This window comes from Cibotium barometz, chromosome 29 (genome assembly GCF_041138505.1).
Source record: "Cibotium barometz isolate CiBa-2024 chromosome 29, ASM4113850v1, whole genome shotgun sequence".
Lineage (NCBI taxonomy): Eukaryota > Viridiplantae > Streptophyta > Polypodiopsida > Cyatheales > Cibotiaceae > Cibotium > Cibotium barometz.
The window spans coordinates 40,493,087-40,518,304 of record NC_141074.1 but is presented as its reverse complement, the minus strand read 5'-3'; the positions used below and the strand labels follow the sequence as shown (position 1 = coordinate 40,518,304).

The 25,218-nt window shown below is 46.1% G+C and overlaps 1 protein-coding gene across 2 annotated transcripts; it reads left to right on the top strand.

Annotated features, from left to right (window-relative positions):
- The first annotated feature begins 2,915 nt into the window (after positions 1–2,915).
- LOC147622195 (SWAP (Suppressor-of-White-APricot)/surp RNA-binding domain-containing protein) lies at positions 2,916–24,837 on the top strand. Of its 2 annotated transcripts, none has more exons than XM_086823297.1 (3): positions 2,916–3,943; positions 23,400–23,692; positions 23,796–24,837. In XM_086823297.1, exons 1-3 carry the CDS (start codon positions 2,970–2,972, stop codon positions 24,605–24,607), a joined length of 2,079 nt encoding a protein of 692 aa, XP_086679423.1. In that variant the 5' UTR covers positions 2,916–2,969; the 3' UTR covers positions 24,608–24,837. The 2 variants fall into 2 exon arrangements, with proteins under 2 accessions (XP_086679423.1, XP_086679422.1); XM_086823296.1 differs by having other exon boundaries at positions 23,793–24,837.
- The last annotated feature ends 381 nt before the right edge of the window (positions 24,838–25,218 follow it).

Here is a 25,218-nt window from a genome sequence, read left to right as displayed (position 1 = left end):
CTCGGGAAACGTTTCCCCCCCACATGTCTAGACTCATGGCTTATCTATCTAGGCTCACATTTGCAGGCTCACGTGTTGAGGCTCATGTGTTGAGGCTCATGTCTCTTTGTGTGTGGGACTACGGGCTCATGTCCCCAAGCCGAGAGCTAGTTTAGCCTAGTTTTTGGAGTTTTTTGAGATGTTTTGGATGTTTGGGGGGGATGATTAGCGGTCCTAATCCTAGTTAATGGTTGTTACACATGTAATTAAGTGTTTTTCAATTGTTTTTTGATGGATTTGCATGCTTCTAAGCTACCAATTCAATGATGCATGAAAAAATATGAAAATTTATGAAATGCATGGACATATTTAACTATACCACTATAACCCACCCTAATGGGGCTTAATGCTCATGTTTTTGGAGTGGATTTCAATCCTAATAATAATTACTAAGCTATTCCTTGACTTAATGCAATAAAATCTTAGGCTTTAAATTCATGCAAATCACTAATGAAATAAGGGGTTTTCCCTTTCTATAGATGAAACTAGAATGCCCTTATGCAAATAAACTTCAAATCCAAATCAGAATCAATAACTAAACATATCCAATGACTCCAAAACCATATGTTTTTCAGAGTGCGACCTCATAATCAACACTAGGTAATATTGGGTGATCTCAATAGCTTGAAATGGATGGATGGAGCTAAGCCCTAGGTTAGAGCGACACCAAATATGTTTAAGTCAAGGCTTACCTTAGCCTTATCTCGAAGCATGTGTCATTGGGCCAAATGTAGCTTCCTTATAAGGGTGCGTGCTAACTCGCACGCTAGCTCATTCATTGTCATATCGGAATGCTTCTTGCCAAGGAGAGCTCTCTTCACCTAGATGGAGACAAATAGTGATGGTTCTCTCTCACAAAAGACGAGGGAAGAAGAAGCTAATGGAAGATGGAAAACTACAAACAAACCTATTCAATCAAGCATCCATATAGCATGCATGAATCCAATAGCACACAAGTAAGTAAGAATAGAGAAGAGAAGAGCTCACAAACATTCTATTGTAAGGGAATGATTGTAAGCAAACCTATTCAATCAAGCATCCATATAGCATGCATGAATCCAATAGCACACAAGTAAGTAAGAATAGAGAAGAAAAGAGCTCACAAACATTCTATTGTAAGGGAATGATTGTGTATTACATATTGTCAAAAAATGACTTATAAACAAGTGACTAGTTTTCACACTAGGCCAACCAAACTAAAAATGGTCCGGTCTCTATTACCAGTCTTAAGCAACTATGTAAATAAAGTCCATAGACTTTCTCTATTTGACATTAAGCACAAGGTAAGAATGCTTTATATATTTCAGCATCATCTTAGTGCATGTTTGAGCGGGTAAGATGGTAAAAGCGCCAATGATAGGATGGGTGGATAAAATTATGTTAACCTATGGAGTGGTTAATAGACGGTGAGATCACCTTGATCGGTGATCTCACCTATGAAGTGGTTAATAGACAGTGAGATCACCTCACATGCAAATAGTCTTCAAATGTACATAGTGTAACATAGAATTTTACAAACCAATGGAAGTAAATGTCAAAGAATAAGCAAATGCCAAGTGAAAGAGTAAAAGAAATTAAAGAGTTGGTAAAAGAGAAGATTTACAATGACTTACTATCTTACATTATTGTAATTGATTTAAGTCATATCTTACATTGTAATTGATTTCCTTTGTCAACTTAAGTCATAGAGCCTCTTAGCATGTTCCAACCTTTAATCAGTAACTTGCTATATGGCCTCACAATGAAGCCCCCCCATCCTCAATGACCCAAAGAAGAGGACACAAAACCCCTTGATGACTACACTAAGACAAATCTCAAGCCAATCTCACTCTTCTCTTGAGATTGCCCCTACTTAGATCGCCTTGGATTTCGGGAACTCAGGAAGGTAGCCTCACCAGTGATCCCCATACCAAATGGATTTGGAATGCAACGCCATGTCGTGATATGAGAGAGAGAGAGAGAGAGAGAGAGAGAGAGAGAGAGAGAGAGGTTGTGTGTTTGTTGATGTATTGCTCACCTTTTGCTTGACAAGAAGAGAAGATACATAGATGAGGAGTAGGGGTATGCTCGCATGATTGCATAAAAGGAGCAAACAAATCCGACAAAATTCAACACATACTTTTTTAAGGGAAAAAATGCTAAAAAACCCTAAGGTTTGCTGAGTTAAAGGGGCTTATTCTTTATTTTTTGGTGGAAGTAGATATTTATAATATTAACTCTGAAAGATCATTACAAACTAGTTCAAAATGGCCCTGGGCCAAAGCCTAGACTAGGTTATTTACATTGCAATTCAACATATTACATAACATATTCCACCTATCCTCTTCCCAGACAAAGGAGGATTGGCTCCAAGATACATGATACAGGCTATCATCATTGCTTTAATAGTGCATCCTTTTGGGGGCAGCCTCTCCAAGATTTGCTTTCCTATCCACACCTTCACCACTAGTCTGGTCCCTAGAGGGATTTCTACGAAGGCCACAAAAGTATAGGAGGGGTGTTTTACTTTACGGTACCATCTTCTAGTCTTTGGCCCAAATTCGGGAAGCTTTGCCTTCACTTCATACCATGGATACCCCTACATAACATCATGAATTAGGCACCCCCAGTATGTGCAAGGATTTGCAAGCTAGTAGATCAACTAATCCTAGATTGCAGGGAGCATATAGGCTGAAAAATATTAGCATTATTTAACATGTTAACATAATAAATAGACCAGCATAGATGAATACACTTATACATTAGCTCAGTTACATCAGTGTTCCCCCCCGTGTGTGTTGTGTGTGTGCGTGTGTCTTTTTTTGTTTTTTTTGGGGTTTTTTGCGAGGAAAGATATCTATTTACAAATTACAAAAGTATATGGAGAAAACTGTGGGGGAACATAATTATATGTTTACATTTTGGCTTTGAAAGAAAGCAGGCAAGCTCTCATGGAGCATGGCTATGGCGGACACCCTTACGGGACAGGGCCGCAGCAGCAGTTTCCTCCACCACCGCCACTGCACGGAGGTCCGCAACAGTTTGCACCGCCTCAAGGGGCAGCTCCACCCTTCTTCCCTCCGCCGCCTCCGATGGCAGCCTTCGCGCCCTACGGGCCATCCATGCCCTACCCCGCAGCGGCCTTCGCCCCTCCTCCTGCCCCCCTCCAGCAGCAGGTGCCCATCCCCCAGGGCTTCTTCAACCCATGGGATCCGCCCCCTCCCATCGCGCCCCCTCCCGTGGACTCCGAACTCCAGAAGCGCATTGAGAAGCTCGTCGAATACGCTGCCAAGAACGGCCCCGAGTTTGAGAAAATGCTCAAGGAGAAGCAGAAAGACAACCCACTCTACGCCTTCCTCTTCGGCGCCGAAGGCTTTGGCTATTATAGATACAAGCTCTGGATCACTGTTAACCCTCACTTAGGAGGCCCATACATGACCCCCCCTTTGCCAACCCTCTCTGCCCCAAATCCTAACTTCAATCCTAACCTTAACCCTGCCCTAGCTTCGCTCAACCCCACCCTCGGACCTGTTAACCCTGCCCTTAATGCAACTTTAAACACGCCTCTGCATTCTATTCCAGTAGCTCAGGGGGTTCTGCCTCAGTATTATGAGCAGCAACAACAGATGGCTCAGCAGCATCATCAGCCAACCTACTTTGAGCCTACATACCAAGAAACTGTCCCCAAGACATTTAAGGGGCTTTCAGGGCCTTTACCCACAGATGTGGCTGTGGAGCTGCAGAGCGTTTTGGAAAATTTGACAGGCACTAAGGAGTCTATAAAAGGGGCCAAGAACTGGTTTATGCAGAGATTGCCCTTTGCGCCCGCATTGGCGGAGGCCTTGCGTGAAAGAGTACTCGCTTTGGATGATGACATTCGGCAGCTGCACGTGATCTACTTGGCCAATGACATCCTTTTTGACAGGTAGGGGTTTATCCCCCTGATCCTTTTAAAGATCAGGTTTTTTCTCCCTGTTTTTGTATATCAGTCTTTGTCTGTTGAAATAATCTCTAGTTAAAAGAAACATGAAATTGTTAGCATATTCATCCCCATATTCTACCCATGTATTTGCCCATATTTGATCCCTTTTATTCCCTTGGTTGTGGGTTGGTCACTCGTATTTTTCCCCTTTTTTCGTGGATTTTTCCCATGTCAGGTGAGTCTGCTCCAGTCGGCCAGCTCCTATGCTCCAGTTGGCCAGCCCCTTCTTACCTATAAATAGGTGGGCTGGTGGCTGGCCTCTCCCCTTTTTTATTCATGGTCATTGTGAGTGGTGTGGTTCATGTGTTGACACACTCTCCTTGTTGTATCCTTCACTTATGAGACACTTTGGTCTCTTGCTCTCCTTGTTGTATCCTTCACTTATGAGACACTTTGGTCTCTTGCTCGGGATTGCTTTCATTGCAGTATATTCAACTTATTAGCTTCATATCTCTCTCTCTCTTGCACTCTCAGTACAGCACACTCTAGTGCTCATCTTGCTTCCGCTTTGTGCACTCTTTCATGGTATCATCGCTCTAGGTTCAACATTTTTTCTGCTGTCCCATATTTTGGCCTGCCTACAGCCCCTTCACCTCTGTGTTTTTTCAGATTTACAGCCCTCTGGTTGCTGCGTTTTCTGAACTGTTGCTGCTGGTTGCTCTACTGTCAACTGGGCTTCATTGCTTTCAGCCTGTAGGTATCTTTTCTTCAGCGTTTTTCTCAACAGAGGTGTGGAAGCCGGCCGGCCTGTATTTTCAGGATTGTAGCCCCTTGGTTGACTGCGCTTTCTTCTCTAGTGGACACTATCTCTTGCAGTGGGTTCCTTGTGTGGATTTGGCTTTGGTGGGAGCTTGGTACCTATGCAAAACAGCCATGAAAAGCAAGACAAAGCAACAAACCCTAACCCTAGAAGGAAAAGTGGAAGAAACATATCTGGGTGTAGGCATACTTGCCACAGCCGTGAGTGAGGCTCACAATCTTGGCTGTCCCCACCGAGCCACGAGCTAGAGCGTCATGCTTTGTGAGTGCCCTGCCTTCGTCCTCATCCGGTGTCCTCTACCACCCGGGGTTGTCCCCCAAGGATGACTGCCTCTTGCACGATGGTGCTCCTGCTCCACGTGCTCTGCACTCTTGTGCTCCATCCGTCAGTGTGTGCCCAACTAGTACCCCTCCCCCCAATAAATAGGGAAGGAACACCCAAAAAGCACACACTATCAATAGCGGACCAAAAAGCACATGTCCGCCCACAACACATCACACTCTAGCTTGCCAATCTGCCTGCCCCTAGCGTGCACATGACAAATCGTGCACCGGATTTTCCACAAAGTTTTCTTAGCAAACACTTGCTCAGGGATCTAGGTACAAACAACACCAAGAACCAGTATAAATCAGTCTGGAAACAGTCCCAAAAACAGTGGCCAGCTCCGAAAGAAGAGAGAGAGAGCTGTCTTGCTGCACGACCAAAGCTTAGGAGAGAGAAGGCTGTTGTCCTGCTATACGACCAACGCTCAAGAGAGAAACAGGCTACTGCCCTGCTGTATGGCCAGTGCATCAAGAGAGAATATACCTAGATGACTGCTGCTGTACTGTATGGCCAGCACTGTAGGAGAGAACACGCCAGGCGACTGCTGTTGTACTGTATGGCCAGCATTGTAGGAGAAAAAGCCAGGCCATTGCTGCCCTGTTGTTCGGCCAACACTTAGAAGGGAACAAGAACTCACTGCCGCCCTTCTGTACGATTAGTGCTCAGAGGAAACAAGAGCTCGCTGCTGCCCTGCTTTACGGCTAGCGCTCGAGAGAAAGAGAACATGCTGCTGCTGTACGGCCAGTGCTAAGAGGAAACTAGAGCTCGCTGCTACCCTGCTGTATGGCCAGCGCTCAGGAGAGGAAGAGAACACTGTTGTTGTACGGCCAGTCTCTCATGAGAGAGAGAGAGAGAGAGAGAGAGAGAGCGTTTTTTTTTTCAATTGCTGCTTGTCATGTGCATCCTTCCTCCTGCATTTCAAGGAGTCGACCAGCCTCCATATTTTGTTGTGCTTTTCCCTTTTTGAGCCAAAAGTGGCCGAGTTGCCAAACATATCTAGTTCTATGCTTTTCCCCGCTTGTTGGTCAAGTTTACTCTAGGCACCTCCTTTTGGTCCACATGCATGCCCAAGAGGTGGTAAGTCCCGCCACACTTTAATGATGTGTAAACCTGTCGACTTGTAAACCCCTAAAAATCAGACCAACAAATAAGTCCATATTCTGGTGCCATTTGTTAGGCCAAAATATGCCGGTGAATGCTTTAGCTTTCTTTTGTGGAAAATCCCCGTTCACACCTTGGTTCCATTTAGTGTGTGAAACACAATCAAGACTGGTGAAGGGACCAAATGGTGACATCCCCTTTGTCTTATAAGACAGTTGTCCGCAACTGCATAAACCTGGTACAAGTGGAAAATACTCTTCAAGTATTGCAGATGGATTGCCATTCATCATAATCCGATTATTTAAAACCATAAGTCCAGATCCACTGTAACCATAGAATACTCGATAGAGTTGCGGCTTTTCAGGGATCCAGAATCCTTCCGAAAACCTTCCAAAACATAAGTACGAAGTGTTTAGAGATCCAGAATCCTTCCGGAAACTTCCCAAAGCATAAGTATGAAGAGAGCACCAGGGTTGCTAGTGTTGAGAAATACACACCATATCAGGCTCCATACACCATACATGTACTGTCATGTCAAGCTTGATAGGCCACACATGTACGGGATTTTTCTTGTGTATATAGCAGAGTTATACGCTTCTCTCTCCCTCTCTCTCTCTCTCTCTCTCTCTCCATATCTGCGTTTTTCTGCTGTGCACTTGCTCTAGTGTTTTCAGATCTTGTCTTCATCTCCGTTGCATATTCTGACATGGTATTAGAGCTCTAGGCTCTTGGAAGATCTTGGGAATTGTGTGAGTAAGAGGGGGGCTGTTTGTGTTGCTGATTGGAGGACTGTTGTGGGCCGTACGGGAAGAGGAGAAGCAAGCGAAAGGCGGGCCTTGTTGCTGGACAGCCACTTGCAGGTTTAGTTCATTTTTTCCCACCCACCCTTTTTTAGTTACACCCTCTCAATGGTAGATTTACTTAAGATGGCTGAGAAGCACGTGAAGATCCCGACACTCCCCACGTTGCCGGTGGACCTTTAGTTGGACGGGAACAACTATGGCATATGGAAGGTAATGATGGAATCTGTTTTGGAGTCTTATGACCTTGCTGATTTCATTGTTGTTGGGGTTTCACGGCCGGAGTTAGAGGAAGGGGAGTTACCCTCTATTCGGAAGGAACGGGAGGCACATGCACAATTATGGGATCGTGTCAATGCCAGAGTCCGTTCTTTCATCTTCCTCAATTGCACACCACAGGTGATCAACCACATAAAGCATATGACGCTGGCCAGAAGTATTTGGCAGCATTTGGCTTCTCTCTACAACAGGGTGTCACCCATGAAGAGAATCTCCTTGGAAGTTCAGATGCGGGTGATGAATCTTGCAAAGTCGTTGATGATGCGGGAGCACCTCAATAAGTTGCCTGCTCTTCAGCAGGAAGTTCTCCAAGCTGGGAAAGAGATATCATCAGAGGATATGGCCATAACGTTGCTGTCACATTTGCCCTCTTCGTACTCAGCCTTTTACTCTTCGTCGATTACCAATGGCAGGCTCTGTTAGAAGTCATCTCCTGTCTATACCTATACACCAGGGCCTCTGTTGTGGGTGTGCCCGCCCTTATCAGGTGTTTTCTCATTTTTCCCCACTCCATATTTTTTTCCCATTTTTTCCTATTTTTCTATGGCTTGGGTGGTTGCCCTGTGTTGGCAGGAGGACCCATTTGGCTGGCCGACTGTTCCTTCAGGTCCCCAACCTGAGATATGTGCTAGCGGACTGAGTACAGCTGGCCGATTGGAGGATTTGGCTGGTCGTGGAGTTTCAGGTCTGCTGCCTTTCTACAGGCCGACTGCATGCCCCATTATAAAATGGCCCCATTGCCCCATGTCTTTCGTATCGTTGTATTCGGGATTTTCCTTGTGTGTATATAGAGTAGAGTTACACGCCTCTCTCTCTCTCTCTCTCTCTCTCTCCATTGCTGTATTTTTTCTGCACTTGCTCTTGTGTTCTCAGATTTTGTCTTCATCTCCGCTGCATATTCTAACATGGTATCAGAGCCCTAGGCTCTTGATAGATCTTGGGAATTTTGTGAGCAAGAGGAGGATTGTTGCGTTGCTGATTGGTGGACTGTTTTGGACTGTTTGGAAAGAGGAGAAGCAAGAGGAAGGTGGGCTGATTTGCTGGACAGCCACTTGCAGGTGTAAGTTCTTCTGTTCCCACCCATCCACCCTTTTCAGTTACATCCCCGCAATGGCAAATCTGCTTGAGATGGCTGAGAGACGTGAAGATCTCGACACTCCCCACGTTCCCAGTGGACCGTCAGTTGGATGGGAATAACCACGGCATCTGGAAGGTAATGATGGAATCTGTTCTGGTGTCTTACGACCTTGCTGATTTCATTGTTGTTGGGGTTCCACGGCCGGAGGTAGAGGAAGGGGAGTTACCGTCGATTCATAAGGATCGGGAGGCACTAGCAGAGTTGTGGGATCGTGTCAATGCCAGGGTCCGTTCATTCATCTTCCTCAACTGCACACCGCAGGTAATCAATCATATAAAGCATATGACAATGGCCAGAGGTATATGGCAGCATTTGGCTTCTCTTTATAACAGGGTATCGCCCATGAAAAGGATTTCCTTGGAAGTATAGATGCGGGTTATGAACCCTGCAAAGTCATCGACGATGCGGGAGCACATTAACAACCTGTAGGCTCTTCAGTAGGAAGTTCTTCAGGCTGGGAAGGAGATATTATCGGACGACATGGCCATAACGTTACTGTCGCATTTGCCCTCTCAGTACTCAGCATTCTACTCGTCTGTGATTACCAGTGGCAGGCTCAGCACCATCACCTGGGAGGAGCTTGTGCCTATGGTCTTTGACCAGGAGGAAAGATTCTCGAACTCTACAGAGGGTGAAGGTTTGGAGGCCTTAACTGGCCAACGGTCGAAAGGCCGTAACAAGGGCAAAGGAAAAGCTTCATCGGAGAAGTCTTTTGAGAAGAAGGATGACTCAGACCACGAGAATCTGAAGGCAGAGAGTCATGATTGTGGCGAGAAAGGCCACTATTGGAGGCAGTGTCCCAAGCAGAACACCGAGAAGGGTGAAGAATACTCGGTAGCAATCGTGAAGACTCTAGCATTTGTGCACCTGGAGGTGATGGACATCGATGTTTCATTTTCTTCGGGCAGGGAGGAGGTTGGAGGACTCGCCACTACGGATACTCGGGAGTGGATTCTAGACAGTGGTGCTTCCAGGCACATGACTCCTTCCCGTTCAGATTTACAAGATCTCTGCAGGTATTCTGGTCACATTCTTAGTAGGGATACATCCACTATCCCAGTTCACAGTGAGGGCAGGTTGGAGATAGTTCCCGATGGCAGAAGGGGGAAGCATTCCTCCCAGGTGTTGTATGTTCTATCACTTGGTTTTCATCTGTTGTCAGTGCATCAGGTTTGCAAGACTGGCGTACGGGTGGAGTTTGATGAGCATTTTGTTGCTCTCTGGGACAAGGCAATAGGCCAGGTAGTTTGGGAAGGCGGAGTGGAGAATGGAGTTTACAAACTTTCAGCACTCTCTCTCCTAGGTCCTCAGTTTTGTAATGAGTGGCAGTTTGGTAATGGCCACTTAAGTGTGGATATGCTGCAGGTGCAGGCTTTCCGGGACCAGATGGAGGATAGCTTGCCAGATGATGGCAGCAGTTGGCAGGAACTTTCCAGTACAGATGTTGGTAGTTCTTGTGATTATCAGTCAGAGGAAACTTTAGAGGTAACTTATGCTCTGATGTCTCGTAGTATTCGGGAGATAGACGCTCCTGTAGATGAGGAAGTTCTTTCCACGGGGACCTTTTGGAAAGCCAGGCAGGTAACACTTGATTACTTGCATAAGGTTGTGGATGTTGCACATTCTCCAGGTTTTGTGGTTCCGGATTCAGAAGGGGTTGGTTACAGGTTTCCGAAGGCCTTGAGTGGTCTTCAGCAGGTTTCGAGGACTTGGCATCCCACCGTAACAGTTGTTGATCCTTGTGAGCAATATGGTGCCTCTCTGACTCGGAAGCAGAATGGTTCATTGATTTGGTTGATGTATAGTAGATTGGACAGGAGCTTCTTGATGAGGATGTTGGGCTCGCAGAGGACTCTTTGGGAGGCAGGATTGTGTATCTTGTGGTTTCGGTAGCATGCGAAGGATCTTGGACTCTTTTACACAGGAGGGGGATTGATGGATGGAGTCCGACTCCACGGTTGGAGTGACTCAGATTGGGGAGGAGATCCAGACACGAGGAGATCTACTTCAGGTGACAGTTGTACCCTCGGCTCAGGAGCAGTTTTCCGGAGCAGTAAGAGGTAGCTATCTCTTGCCTTGTCGACAGAGGCAGAGTACCGGGCTGCTTGTGGTGCTGCTTGCGAGGTGGTGAGGTTGCAGAGGTTACTTGGCAGGATTGGGTTTCCATTGGTGGAATCCTTGGTCATCCAGAGGCACTTTGTTCGTGAAAAGATCGTTGTTGATGACATCTTGCCAGAGTTCTGTTCGACGGAGGTCAGTGCGGTGGACTCCTTCACGAAGTCCCTATCTCAGGCGTTGCTCCGGCAGCACTCCAGCTCCCTGGGGTTGGTTTCACAGCCAGGAGCTGAGATGTACTTTATCACCTCGGAAGTCGCCAAATAGACCTCGAAAAGTCTATGAGTACCTTGGACATGAAAGGAACAACTGTTCCAACAGACCTGGTTATGACACAAGCTAGCATCTATCATAACAGTCTGTATCAAAAGTAAAGTATCTATCCCTCAAAAATGTTGAGATAGCCTTGTGAAACCGGCCTCTGATAGAAACGAGAGTGCGGTAGACTAGCAGTCACCCGTCCACTTGTAGTCTAAATAAGAAAACAGAAAAAGATTGGGGCTAGAGTGCCCAAATCTGAAAACAAAGCGACACCTGTTGGCCCCAAAGCGTGGCGCCCCTTGCGGTATTTCTTTATTCAATTCCAAAAATATGAATGGTTGAGTACAACAAAAATCAGCCAAGAGATTACACTTGTATGTCCAATCTGACGGCCCACAATACCTCTTAGCACAGAGGATCTATGCACACAGATCTGTGTCTCAAAATAACACACTGTGCCTCCCTCTGATCAGCCAAGACCACTAAGCAGGGCAGCCATGAGCATACATCTGGCATAACTCAAGTACATGATTCAACATCTCAGCTCATACATACATGTACTGTTCAATCTCTGTCTCAACCCTTGTCAATCTGCCATACCCCTCCTCTCACAAGGGGCCAGATAACTCAAATCTGCAACAGACATCAAGCAGTAGAAAGAGAGATAGATGAACAGAAGCGGAGCTTACCAAATTCAGCCCGTGAATCTGCACTGGAGGAAGCAACGGTACCAATCTGTACTTGCAGGCACTTGTTTCCACAACCCTGCTTCACACCTGAGTATGTACTTGTTTGTACCCTCCTCCTTGTGTTCACCTCTATGCTGTACTTGACTGTACAGATCTGAAAAACAGTCCCGTACCCGTCTGTACTACCTCGGGATACGTTCCAGGAGTTGTCCTTGCAAACGCCGCCTGCAGCCAGCACCTGTACTCGCCTGAACCTGCGCAGTCAGTCTGTCCAGAACCTGTCCAGCGACGCCAGCAGCAGTTCTGTCCAGCGCAGCCTGTGTTAGTCCTGTCCGTACACTGTACGGCAGGTCGTACAGTACTGTACGACCTGTACCTGAACCAGCAGCCTCTTGTGACAGTCGCCTGCTACAGCAGCAGATGTACACGCAGTAGTTCCTGTGTGCCGCCTGTACCAGAGCATGTACCTGCAGCAGCCTGTCCGAACAGTGCTGTAAGGCTGGTTTGCACACAAAAATCAGCAACAGCACACCTTCTCAATCAACTCTTCCTCTTCCTGCTTTTCCACGCATGAGAACCAACAAGAGTGCTCCACGACTCTTTTTCCCAAAAGCTAGAGAGAGGGGGAGGAGAGAGAAGCACACACTCCAAAAGTGGAGTGGCTCCCTCCCCATAATAATCCTAGGGCCCCAAACTTTAAAAGTCCCTAGGGGCCACTAAGGCCTAGGGGAAACTTTAATAAACATTAAAAGTTTAATGTTCTAGTTCCCCCCTTCACACCTAGGGATGTCCACACATCTTTAACTCTGTCCGGGCACCCCCCATGTGAATCATTCAATATTCTCACTCTGCAACCACCATGCCCACACTTGTGCTGTTCCATTTTCACAGGGCCATGACATACCCCACCCCCCTCTTGAAAAATGGCAAGCGTCCTCGATTGCATTCTGCTGATAGAGCAAAATAACCAAAGTGAAATATACAATATGGCAAGATCAGCGTCCCAATCTCTCTAAGCCATGCACATGTATCAACATTCACTACAAACCAATGGCATAGTAATAGTCCAAGTTGTATACCACTGTGAACCATACATATCCACAAAATCTCATGTGACTAGTACACAGATATCATAGAAGTCCCATAAACAGATGTACTGTCAGCCTCAGTACCTTCGGGTGAGATAAAAACTGCACCAAGCGACCTCTAGATGTCATCTGAGCCTGTCTGTATCAAGGGAGTGGAGGTGCTACCCCCCTCTTGAGCATCAGGTAATGCTCCAGACCCATGCTCTGCTGAACCTGAATGAGCCACAATAAGAGTCGGCTCTAACTCAAAGGCATCGAGATAAAGCTGCAAAACCTGAGGTGAATCTGTTAAGTCACCTTCCTCCATCCACTTCGGATCCATCGGTGAATAGTTCTTGAACTTCACAAGATAGCGACGGGAAACTTTACCTCGTACCTTCCTTTCTTTATGTGCCAGTATCTGCTCTGGAATCAGAACCTCATCAAGTTCCTCAACTTCCGGCTGAGCCTCATCTGATACATCCTCAGGCACATCCCCACGGAAAGGTCTAAGAAGACTCACGTGAAAAGCATTGTGAATCCTCTAGTGATCTGGTAACTTCAAATGATAGGTTACCTCACCAATCTTTTCCAAAACCTGAAAAGGCCCATAATATCGCATGCTCAACTTAGGGAATAAGCGCTCTTTACCCTTCATCTTCTTGAGTCTAGCCTTTTCAAAGCGCAAAAGAACCCAATCACCCAATGCAAACTGTAAATCACGTCTGTGACGGTCTGCGGCTTTCTTTTGCTTCTGCTGAGTTTTCTGGAGTGCCAATTTAACCCTCCGATAAGCTTCATCCAAGCTCTCCACATACTGATCAGCCTCAAAGATCTTATCCTTTGTATGCAAAATGGGTGGTACCTTCTTCTCTCCTTCCACAATCTCAAAAGGCGCCTTGCCTGTCGAGGTATGCACAGTGTTGTTATATGCAAACTCCACCAAAGGAAAATACTTTTCCCGTTGTTGCTTGTGCTCTGACACATAACACTTGAGAAGATCCAACACTGTAGAGTTAGCCTCTTCTGACTGACCATCTGTCTGTGGATGAAATGACGATGAAAACTTGAGAGTTATACCCATGTTGTCAAACAACCCTCTCCAAAACAAACTCGTCATCCGTGGATCACGGTCACTAATGATAGACGTAGGCAAGCCATGATACTTGAAGATGTTCGCCATGAACAACTTCACCATATGATCCACTTTGATCGTCTTACGCACGGGAATGAAATGAGCTTGCTTACTGAACCTGCATATGATAGTCTAGATGCCATCATTTCCCGTTTGTGTCCGTGGAAGATCAAATATAAAATCCATGGCAATGCTCTCCCAAGGTCTATCCGGAATAGGTAAAGGCTGTAATAACCCTAGTGTCTTCTGACGGTCAAACTTTATCTTCTGACATACGATGCATTGCCTCACAAAGGCATCAACATCTCTTCTTAAGGTTGGCCAATAAAAGAAAGTCTCCACTGCTTTGGCCGTGGCGTCAATACCTCTATGACCTGCATACGGTGGAGCATGACTTTCAATCATAACCTTGAGTCGCAATTGCCTGGTAACACACAGTCTGCCATGCATCAATAAAAACCCATCTCTGAGAGTATAGTGCTCATGCCGCTGATCCTCAGACATCTGATCATACAACCTTTCAAAGTCCTCATCATGGGCATACTGCTCTTTCATTTCATCAAGCTCATGATGATAAGCAAGTGAAACTGCAGAGACCTGTGGCTTGCGTGACAAAGCATCTGCCACTACGTTCTTTTTGCCTTCCACATGCACAATCTGGAAGTGAAACATTGACAAAAAGTTTGCCCAACGCATATGCTTCTCTGAAAGCTTAGTTTGCGTGAGGAAATAACGCAAGGTTTGATGATCTGTTTGTACAGTAAAATCAGCCCCAAGCAAGTAGTGTTTCCATGTAGAAAGAGCGTGAATTACAGCCGACATCTCTTTCTCATAAACCTGTAAATGCTTCTCAGCATCTTGCAATATTCTACTCTCATAGGCTATCACATGTCTCTCTTGCATGAGAACTGCACCAATGCTACTTCACATGCATCACACTGGACAACAAAAGTCTTTCGGAGGTCCAGTAACACCAATACTGGGTCCGAAGTAAGCTTTTCTTTGAGCTTTTTGAATGCTGTAATTTCCCGATCAGCCCATCTAAACGGAGTTGCTTTCTTCGTCAAAGCATGAAGAGGCGAAGCAATTTTAGCAAAGTGCCGTATGTACCGCCTGTAATAGGAACACAATCCTAGAAAACTGCGTACATCATGCACGGTCCTCAAAGCTGGCCAATTAAGTATTGCTTCCATCTTTGCTGGATCCATACGGACTCCATGCGCAGACACAATATGCCCCAAGAAATGTATCTCTTGCAAAAAGAACTCACTCTTCTTGCCATTAACAACCAGCCTATGGTTTCTGAGTTCTGCAAACACAATGGCCAAATGCCTTCTATGCTCTTCCTCAGTTTGTGAATGCACAATCATATCATCAAAGAATGTGCCCACAAACTCTCTATGAGGCCTGAAAATCCTGTCCATCATTCTGTTAAATGTGGCAGGCGCATTTGTCAAACCAAAGGGCATAACCAAGAACTCATACAACCCAAACGTGGTTCGGAATGCTGTCTTATGCACATCCTCGGGTCTAATGCGTATCTGATGATACCCACTTTTCAAGTCAATACGACTAAAAACTGTGGAGCCCTGTAAGCGGTCCAAGATGTCATCGATCCTCGGTATGGGGAATCGATTCTTGATGGTATTCTTGTTCAGCGCCCTGTAATCAATACACATGCACTAAGAACCATCCTTCTTCTGCACTAAGAGCATAGGTGAGCAAAAGGGTGATGAGCTAGGCTGTATCAACCCTTTATTCAACAGCTCCTGCACCTGACTCATAATCTCTTCCTGTTGGGCTGCACTAACACGGTACGGCGGTCTATTCGGTGGAGTACTACCAGGAATCAGATCAATGGCATGATCTTCTGGCCTCTCAGGAGGAAGTTCTCCTGGCAATGACTCGGAAAAACAGTCTTGAAACCCACATAAGAAATGAGTCCTGTCCTTATCTAACATTGACAAATTAGACTTAGACTCATCATCCTGTGCATCCTTTACATAAATCAAGTACGTGGAAAGATGCTTTTTCATTACTGATGAAATCGCCGAAGCGGATACAATAGGAACAGATTCCCCTTTGAGTTTTACATCCAATACATGTTCTTTCCCTCTATGAGTCAGAGTGATTTTCCTATTGTAAGTATCCACCACCGCATGTACCTTGTGGCACCATGGCATCCCCAACAAAACATCACAGCCATCCAAAGGCATGATGAAGAACTCTTCGCTGTCCACATAACCCTGCAAATGAAGCCGAAGCTTCCCATGATAGGAGTAATGGGTTCTGCATACCCTGGACAAGCCATATTAGCCTCATGTAACGGCCCCATCTCCTCTGCGCGAATCCCCAATCGGCCAGCCAAATCTGGTGAAATGAAGTTGGCTCTAGCACCTGTGTCAAAGAAGATCAAGGCATTCTGATCTCTCACTTTGCCCCATGCCCTGCACAATTCTGTAGCTTCACCACCTGGCTGTTCCCCCACAAGATCAGGAACTAAACCTGCAGAAGGTTTTGGCTTCTTTGACTTGGGCTCTTCTTTATTGTCAGAGTCCCTTTGGGACTTTCTTTTGGGACAATTGAATGACATATGCCCCTCTTCAGTACAGTAAAAACACTTATGAGCATCTCTCAAAGCCTGTCTTTCCTCAGAAGTCCTCTTGGGCATTGGCAACTTCTTATACTTCGTCTCTGAAGACCCTTTAGCATCACGAGAAGCATGCCCAAATTTTTCAGCTTTCTTGCTCAATTTCTTACTGCCTTTAAACCCAAATGAACCTCCAGTGAGTAACGCATTAGCTGTCATAGCATTTTCAATCATCTGTGACATGTTCGTTACTCTTGTCTTTATACAATAATCTCGTACCTCTTTGGACAGCCCACAACAATACTTTTCTACCTGCTCAGATAATGGCACCGCACGATAAGAAGTCAGTGGGAGTAAAGCTTCCCAAAACTTCTTGTTATAATCCTCCAAACTATCACACTTTGAAGCATCCAATTTGTGCCACGTGGTCATAACATCCACCTCAAATGTAGATGTGAGCCATACGGAAGAGAAAACCTGTTTAAATTGGACCCATGTGGTGGGTGCTATGCCCTGCAAAAGAAGAGTAGACCACCACTGCAAAGCATTGCCCTTGAGAAAAGTGGTAGCTTTCCTCACCTTAGAGGACTGTGTAATTCCCACCAGAAAAAGCAGCATCAAACTACTGTAAAAAGGTAAATGCTTTAAGTTTATCTTTGGCCCCACTGAATGTATCAAACTTCGTCCAGTGCTGTACGGCTGGTTTGCACACAGAAATTAGCAACAGCACACCTTCTCAATCAACTCTTCCTCTTCCTGCTTTTCCACGCATGAGAACCAACAAGAGTGCTCCACGACTCTTTTTCCCAAAAGCTAGAGAGAGGGGGAGGAGAGAGAAGCACACACTCCAAAAGTGGAGTGGCCCCCTCCCCATAATAATCCTAGGACCCCAAACTTTAAAAGTCCCTTGGGGCCACTAGGGCCTAGGGGCAACTTTAATAAACATTAAAAGTTTAATGTTCTAGTTCCCCCCTTCACACCTAGGGATGTCCACACATCTTTAACTCTGTCCGGGCACCCCCCATGTGAATCATTCAATATTTTGACTCTGCAACCACCATGCCCACACTTGTGCTGTTCCATTTTCACAGGGCCATGACAGCCTTGTGTTTGTAGACGCAGAGTCTGAATGAAGCCTTGACAATCTGGTGTAGCCCCGTAACATGCGATGGATCATGGCGTCCCATACCACCATGATACACCCCATACACGTGCTACAATTACTACAAAACACTAGTTTGTGGATCTGTTGTGATCTATCAAAAACAATAAATGCCAATGGCTGACCATGTGCCACAAACTGAAACAAGTTCTCGAAAGGAAGAACTCCAAACAAGACTAGTGATCCTAACTCGGTTCAGGGATTAGACAACATCTGTGTACACAAAGAAGAACAACCTTGACCAGCGTCCTAGTCAAAGCATCTGTCTAAACCCAGAAAATTTTGGAAACCAAAAATTGCTATTAAAAACTTATGGGCATAGCGCAAATTCTTGAATAACCATGATTCAATAGTCTCGGTATAAGAATAGGCGGGTTTACTTGGAATAGCGTGAAAATCTGTACACACTCCTACTATGGACATAAAACTAGAGGACCATCAAAACCTTCAGGACTGTAAGGCTGAAAAGGTACATATTGGGTATTGTCGCATAACTGTCTTGTTATGCAATCTGACAATGAATCGCAACATGTAAACTTAATCTAGATGCCCTCTATCAAATATCCGTGTAGCCACAGTGGCAATGTGTGGTCAACTATTCCTCAATCCTACATATGTAGATAAGTCTTGCCTGTCAAAGCCCAACAATGAAAACAATGGTCATTCCAATATCTGTAGGGTATTAGGTTTATGTCTTGCATGGTACAAGCCCATGACTAACTCTTGTGTGTATGTCCACAAAATTCTTGGAGTAGAAACTCCTATGTGCCAAGAACAACTTCGTATACGAGCAAAACAAGATACAGTACTATGCTTCTACTATCGTTCCATATATAGCATGTGTTGGGTACGAACGCATACCTCTTAACATGTAGGTTCAAATCAGGGATACAACAAAGCATGCACATTGAGTCATGCAAGTACACCTTTTATTCCGTACACGAGCTTGTCCTGTTTTACCTCGAGATGAGAGTCAAAATTTACCCCCAAATCTGTGAAGAACAGTCTGAACTTCTGCGAGAAAAAGAAGTTCGAGAGTAGAAAGGGTTCGTGGGAACCCACTCATTGCTGGACTGCATAGGGAAAAACCCCTGCTTTTTTTTTTCTTCTTAATGGCCAGGTGAGTTTTTAACTTTTCTTTTCTTTTCTTTTTTTTCAAAAAAAAATTGGCTGCCTAACAAAGCAACTCGGCCTGCTTTCCTGACTGCCTACCTGTGCCATAGAGAGAGGGGAATCCCGATCTGGCTGCGCCCATCTGGGTTGTCCATCATGCCTTGCCCTAGCTTGCCTGCAGGGTTCTTCGACCTGCCCGCCCTGGCCACACTCTTGGGCTACCCACTAGCCGCAAGTCACCTTGACCTGGCCGAGCCCAGATGGAACCCTCTTTCCTACCCGCAGGCTGCCTGCGATCAAAACTGGGCTCTTGCATGCCACCTCGGCCTGCTCACGCCCCCCAGGTTGGCCACCATCTCTACAACCTTTGTTCCCAGATCTGCCCACACTCGAACTGGGCCCTTTCACTGCCCATAGGCGCAACACTGTCCTACCCTTGGACAGAAGACTGTGTGAGCAGTTTGAGTTGCACAGTCGCCAGCTCTCTCTCTCTCTCTCTCTCTCTCTCTCTCTCTCTCTCTCTCTTCATCTTGCAACAAACCTACGCATGTATGTTGCAGGAAACATAGAAAGAGCTCACCCGAAGGTGTCCCGCTCGCATCTTCCTCTCGGAGAGGCTCTGATACCACTGTCAAATCCCACGATCTCTCCGAGAGGGAAATCTGCAAAACAGCCATGAAAAGCAAGACAAAGCAACAAACCCTAACCCTAGAAGGAAAAGCGGAAGAAACATATCTGGGTGCAAGCATACTCGCCACCCAACCATGATAGCCGTGAGCGAGGCTCACAATCTTGGCCGTCCCCAATGAGCCACGAGCTAGAGCGTCATGCTCTCGTGAGTGCCTTGCCTTCGTCCTCATCCGGTGTCCTCTACCACCCGGGGTTGTCCCCCAAGGATGATGGTCTCCTGCACGATGGTGCTCCTCATCCGTCAGTGTGCCCCCAACTAGTACCCCTCCCCCCAATAAATAGGGAAGGAACGCCCAAAAAGCACACTATCAATAGCGGACCAAAAAGCACATGTCCGCCCACAACATATCACACACTAGCTTGCCAATCTACCTACCCCTAGTGTGCACATGACATACACTGTCAAATCCCACGATCTCTCCGAGAGGGAAATCTGCAAAACAGCCATGAAAAGCGAGACAAAGCAACAAACCCGAACCCTAGAAGGAAAAGCGGAAGAAACATATCTAGGTGCAGGCATACTCGATGTCACGACCCTGTGTTTTTCTCTGGACAGTATGCAGGTGCACGGGGACATGGTGGACAGTGTGAATGGCATCAGATTGGAGTTAAAAAAAAAGAAAAAAGTAACCCATGTGTGGACAACCCCATGTGTGGAGGGGACGAGGGGACAAAGGTTTAAAACCTTTAAAATTGAGAGAACCCTTTTTAGGAGTCGTGGCCCTTTTGGGGAGCCTCCATGTTATTTTTGGAGGTCTCTTTTCTTTGGGAAAAAAAGAAAGAAGGGTCGATTGGAGTTACAGGCAGGGGGGGGGTGCTTTTGGAGCTCTCACGCTTTTCTAAAGGCTGGTCGGCTGAAGACATATACAGACAGATCGGCTGCAGCAGTTCTTACTCTCTCTCTCTCTCTCTCTCTCTCTTGTTTATAGGTGGGCTGGACTGTACGAAGGAAGGACAGAGAGCAGGCTGGATTGTGTGTTGGTTGGGCAGGCAGTGCACAGGGGCTGCACAGTAGACGTTTTTCCTCCTAGTAACTGGCCGGCTACAGCTGCACGTTTTCCTTCTCTCTCTAGGCTGGCTGGGCTGCAGAGAAGTACAGCTTTGGACTACACGTGGCCAGGACTGCTGGCCGACAAGATTGTTCTCTCTCTTGTGGAGGGTGGCAAGTTGCAGGAGAAACAGTGAGGAGAGAAGTTGTTGGACAGAGACAGCCGATTATTGTTTCTCTCTCTCTCTCTCTCTCTCTCTCTTGATTGGCTGCACGTGGACTGGTTGCAGGAGGTACAAGAGGCTGAACAACACGTTTTTGGGTTCTCTCTCTCTCTTTGGCACAGTTGCGTGGGCTTGATTGCAAGAGGGCAGAAACGCATGATTGAGCAGGAGACAAGACAGTCGCATGGGTTTTTCTCTTTCTCTTGGAAGGAGACATGGGGCTGATTTGATGGCCTGTTTTGGGTTTCCGGCTGCAAGTACAGGTCACTTGAATGTGTTTCTTGGCATGGGAGTGAAGCAAGCTCGCATGGCTGCATGCTCATGGAGCAGATTGTTTTCTTCCTCCTAGAAAGGAACAGAGGGACCTACAGTTATGGGCATCTCTATGTTTCCAGATGTTTCATGAGGGAACAGGTAACTAGATGTATGCCGTTGTTGGCACTGTTGTTGAATGGTGCCATGAATGGTTCTGTATGGAAACAAGACAGAAGTTTCAAAGGGAAACAGGCCTAAGGGTTTCATGTGGAAACAGGTCGTAGGTTTCTCGTGGAAACATGTTTTTGGGTTTCTCCAGGAGATAGGTCACATGTAGGCAGAAGGTACAGGAATGGACACATGTTTGGTACAGCCTTGCTACTGATTGGGCAGGGGACAAGGAATCCATGACAGAGATGGATAGTACCCTTGGAAGGTAGAGAGGGTTGGTACAGGTGTGTCGACTGTATGGTATGCTGTGCTGTGATACGAGTTCTCTTTTGAGAGACAGTTTGGGAGTCTGTGTTGTGATGCAGAAGCACTAGATGTGTCAGGGTGTGACGCTGTTCATAGGGTGAGAGGCTATGGATGGTTGTGGCAGTCCTGATCATGGGAGAAGACTTCTGTATGCAGGACTCAATGTGTGAGAGTCTTTTGAGGTGAACAATGGCTGGACTTGTTTGTGGATGCCGAGTGGATATGAAGCCATGATGCAGGGTATTTGCAGGCTTCAGGAGTTCTACTATGACGGCTGAGTTCCCAGCCTTATTGTAATCAAAACTCTTATAATCAATTAAAGAAATACCGCAAGGGATGCCACTGCGTTTTGGGGCCAATCGGTGTCCGTGTACTGTTTGCAGGAGCACTCTAGCTCCCCCTGTTTGTTTTCCTTTTCTAGGTCCTCAATGGTGTTGAAGTGTTTTATGTGCGAGTGTTTGTTTCACGGCCTGTTAGATTTCTGAAGGCCGGTTTCAAGGTTCCGTTGCCGGGACATCTTTGACTTTCCCAAGGAGGCGAGCCCGTGGTTGTCTCATGAGAGTCGCATCAAAAGCTTCAACGTGTGGAAAGTGAAAAGGAAGTGCAGGAGGCAATGCAGGATTGTGTGTCTTTGCCTATATGAGGTGAAGAGCAAAAGCTAAACATGAAGCTCAGGAGAAAAGACACCAAGGACAGGAAGTAGTCAGGCAAGAACAAGAAAGCAGTTGAAGTTTTATGGTGTAGGAGATGGGTTGAAGGCGACAGCTTTTGACACTTTGTCACCAGTATCTTCACGGAGGCTTCATGGGTTCGGAAGACAATTTCTTTCTATGTTTAGCAGTGGTGGTCTACTGTGCTTCGTCGGGGACTTGTGCTTACCACTTGGGTGGAGTGCAAGCAGATTTTGGGTGCCTGAGGATGTATCAGATGAGGCTCAGACGGAAGCGGAGGAACTTGACGAGGTTCTTATTCCCGAGCAGATACTGGCACATAAGGAAAGAAAGGTACAGGGTAAAGTTTCCCGTCGCTGTCCTGTGAAGTTCAAGAACTGTTCACTGATGGATGCGAAGTGGATGGAGGAGGGTGACTTAGCAGATTCACCTTAGGATTTGCAGCTTTATCTTGATGCCTTTGAGTTGGAGTCGACTCTTGTTAGCAGAGCATAGGTCTGGAGCATTGCCTGATGCTCAAGAGGGGGGTAGCACCTCCGCTCCCTTGTTATAGACAGGCTCAGTTGTCATCTAGGAGTCGCTTGGTGACATCTTTGTATTCACCCGAAGAGGTACTGAGGCTGACAGTACATCTGCTTATGGGACTTCTATGATATTGTGTACTAGTCACTTGAGATGGTACAGTTGGGTATGGTTCACAGTCGGCCGCCCCTTGAACTATAATTGCAACTATGGATAACTCTATGGAGGGCATAAGTCTTGCGAGCAGTCCTAGAGTTGGTTTTGGTTCATATATGGATTGAACTCTATTTGTGCATGTATGCATACACTTTTTGTGGTATTATTGTATTCTGGTACCATTGAGAATACATTGGGTAATACTCTGGATTGTGTCGTGTGCTGCATGTATATTGGTATGATACATCAAGTGCTTTATTATGTTCATGGATGCACCAATGGGTGTGACTCTTGTGGGATGGCCATGAGACATATGTGGGAAGTACTTAGTGGATGTATTGTTTGGATGCATTGAGTGCTTTCATATGCTCAAGTTGTACCATCAGTCGTGGGTCCTACGGGATGCCCATGGGCGTAAGGCTTGCGAGCAGCCCTTAGATTGTTACTTTAGAGTAGGTAGAGCATCTTGAGGAGCATATTGTTTGCGAATGCATATATGTGTCATGCATATGTGTGTCATATGTAGAATGATGCATGGTTTTGTTTTTGGCTAACACAGTTAACATGTTTCCATTGAGTCTATTTTTTAATTGCTGTTTCAAATTAATTATGGATTTAATCATTTGTTTCTAGCTCCTAGATTTTCCACACCCTCATCACAGTAGGTGTTACCTAAAGATATTCAAGTTATACATGTAAATCTGAATGCAGTCTGACGTAGTCAAAATTGGGAATAAAGGTGCTAATTTTTTTGCCCTTTGTGGACTGCAGTTTGGGATTCCTGTGATGCTTTTTGCAATGTGATCAGTTCATTTCACTGAAAAGAAATTCCTTGATTTATTTTCTTGATCTTGATTTGAGGCGGTTGTGTGTGGAATGCAGTTTGCAGCGACGTATCAATCTTAAGGAACCCGACAATGAGGCTCTGGCATTTCAACCAGTATTGGGCTCTATGCTGGCAGCAATCTACTACAATCCTCAGAATAAAGAAGCCAACCAGACACGGCTGCAGAAAATACTGCAGTTTTGGGGTTCTAAAGAGGTGTATAGCAAGGAAATAATCTCTGCTTTGGAGAACGAGATGATTGGAGGTCCACCGGCAGGTTATCGGGCTCCAGTACCTCTTTCCATACCACAAATGGAGAAGTCCTTGCCTTTACCAGCTAATCTTACAGGTATTGCTGAAAAGATGCTTTTCCAGTTGTGTTTTGTGAAAAGGTTTATTTTTGTAAAGCTACGTTTTCTGATGTATTTAGCTCCTTGTGTGTGTGCCAGCAGCTTCTTTTCTTCCTGAACCTGTCAGCAGCAATGAACATGTGCACGTGCCGAGTCCCGAGCACCCACAAAGTTTCCATTCTCCTTCTGGGAAAGAGGAAAACCCATTGATTGCTGCATTTGCTGGAGCTGCTCAATATGGGGCAACTAGTGGCATCACCCCCTCGGTTGGGCAACAGGTTGCTGTCAACTCAGTCCCTCCTGTATATCCAGCACTGAATCCACCCTTTCTCAGCTCCCTGACAACTCCCACCCCTGCAGTAAGTCAGCCAACACCTGCTCAGCTGCCCACCACTATGCGTGCCCCAGACCCTCCTCCGTACCCCCTCTTTCCACCTGGGCTCATTCCAGGCATGGTACGGAAGATGCAGATAGGAACTGGTGTTCCATATTCTGCTCTTAGCCCTTTGGATATACCTGCAGTTATTCCACCTTCAACTACTTCAGATTCGTATGTCCTCGACAGGGTTGCGAAGTTCTTCAAGGACATTGGTGAAATTGATCCTTTAGAAGGGCAAGTGAAGGGCACGGGATCCTTGATGGACGAAGATGAAAGGGAAGAAAGAGAACGGAGTCGAACAGGTGGCGCCTGCATACCTCCACCCACAAACCTTACTGTGGATCCTGAAACAAACACTCTTCCTGATGGGAGTATGGAGCACAAGCCAGGGGCCATAAACACAGGGAGGCTTGGGTTAGGTGCTGTGGCAGATCCAAATGAGATCACTCAGTATGATGATGTGTATACTTCATACCGGAAACAACGCAGCACAAGCTATCATACATTCATGAGTGCCCGAGCAGCTGCTAGATAACAGAGATACCATACTGTTGTTCTAAATGAGACTACTTAAGATTTGTTGATCTACATTGAGAGAGGCTGCAGATGCATTTACTCCTGCAAATTTGAATGGGCTGCAGACGCATTTACTCCAGTAAACTTCTTTTGGCTGCATGTTTCAGTGGCAGCTGCCCCACGTGTGATGTATTGAACTTTGAAGTGTTTTATCCTCTGTTGCTTTTGCTTATTGATGCTGACTTTCTTAACAGGCTGCAAATATCCATCCAAGCCCTGGCCCATCAGATAGGCAGGGGGTAGAAGTAATTATATTCCGTTGAATGTGGTTTATTTTCTGTCACCAATTGGCCGACCATTTGGTCCATCTCCAGATTTTGTCTCGTTCACTTGAGGCCAGGCCGGTGTCTCATGTGAAGACGCCAATATTTTGCTGACATGGACGGGAGCCAGACTGGAGCCACCCGTGTGTTAGCAGGATGGTGTTGTATGGACGGGAGCCAGACTGGTGCCACCCGTGTATGACCTGGAATGTGTTCTATCCATGGGATTGTCATGCCATGGAAGAGCGAGTATTTGTGCCGTGTCTTGCCTATGGGACTGTCACACCATAGGGAGGCTCGTACCTGG

What these genes read in the sequence shown, in the direction of transcription:
- LOC147622195 (XM_086823296.1), top strand. Translation starts at nt 2,970, where the DNA reads ATGGAGCATGGCTATGGCGGACACCCTTACGGGACAGGGCCGCAGCAG. An exon ending in AATGACATCCTTTTTGACAG is followed by an intron (nt 3,944 to 23,399) that starts GTAGGGGTTTAT and finishes TGTGGAATGCAG; the next exon opens with TTTGCAGCGACGTATCAATC. An exon ending in TTTACCAGCTAATCTTACAG is followed by an intron (nt 23,693 to 23,792) that starts GTATTGCTGAAA and finishes TGTGTGTGCCAG; the next exon opens with CAGCTTCTTTTCTTCCTGAA.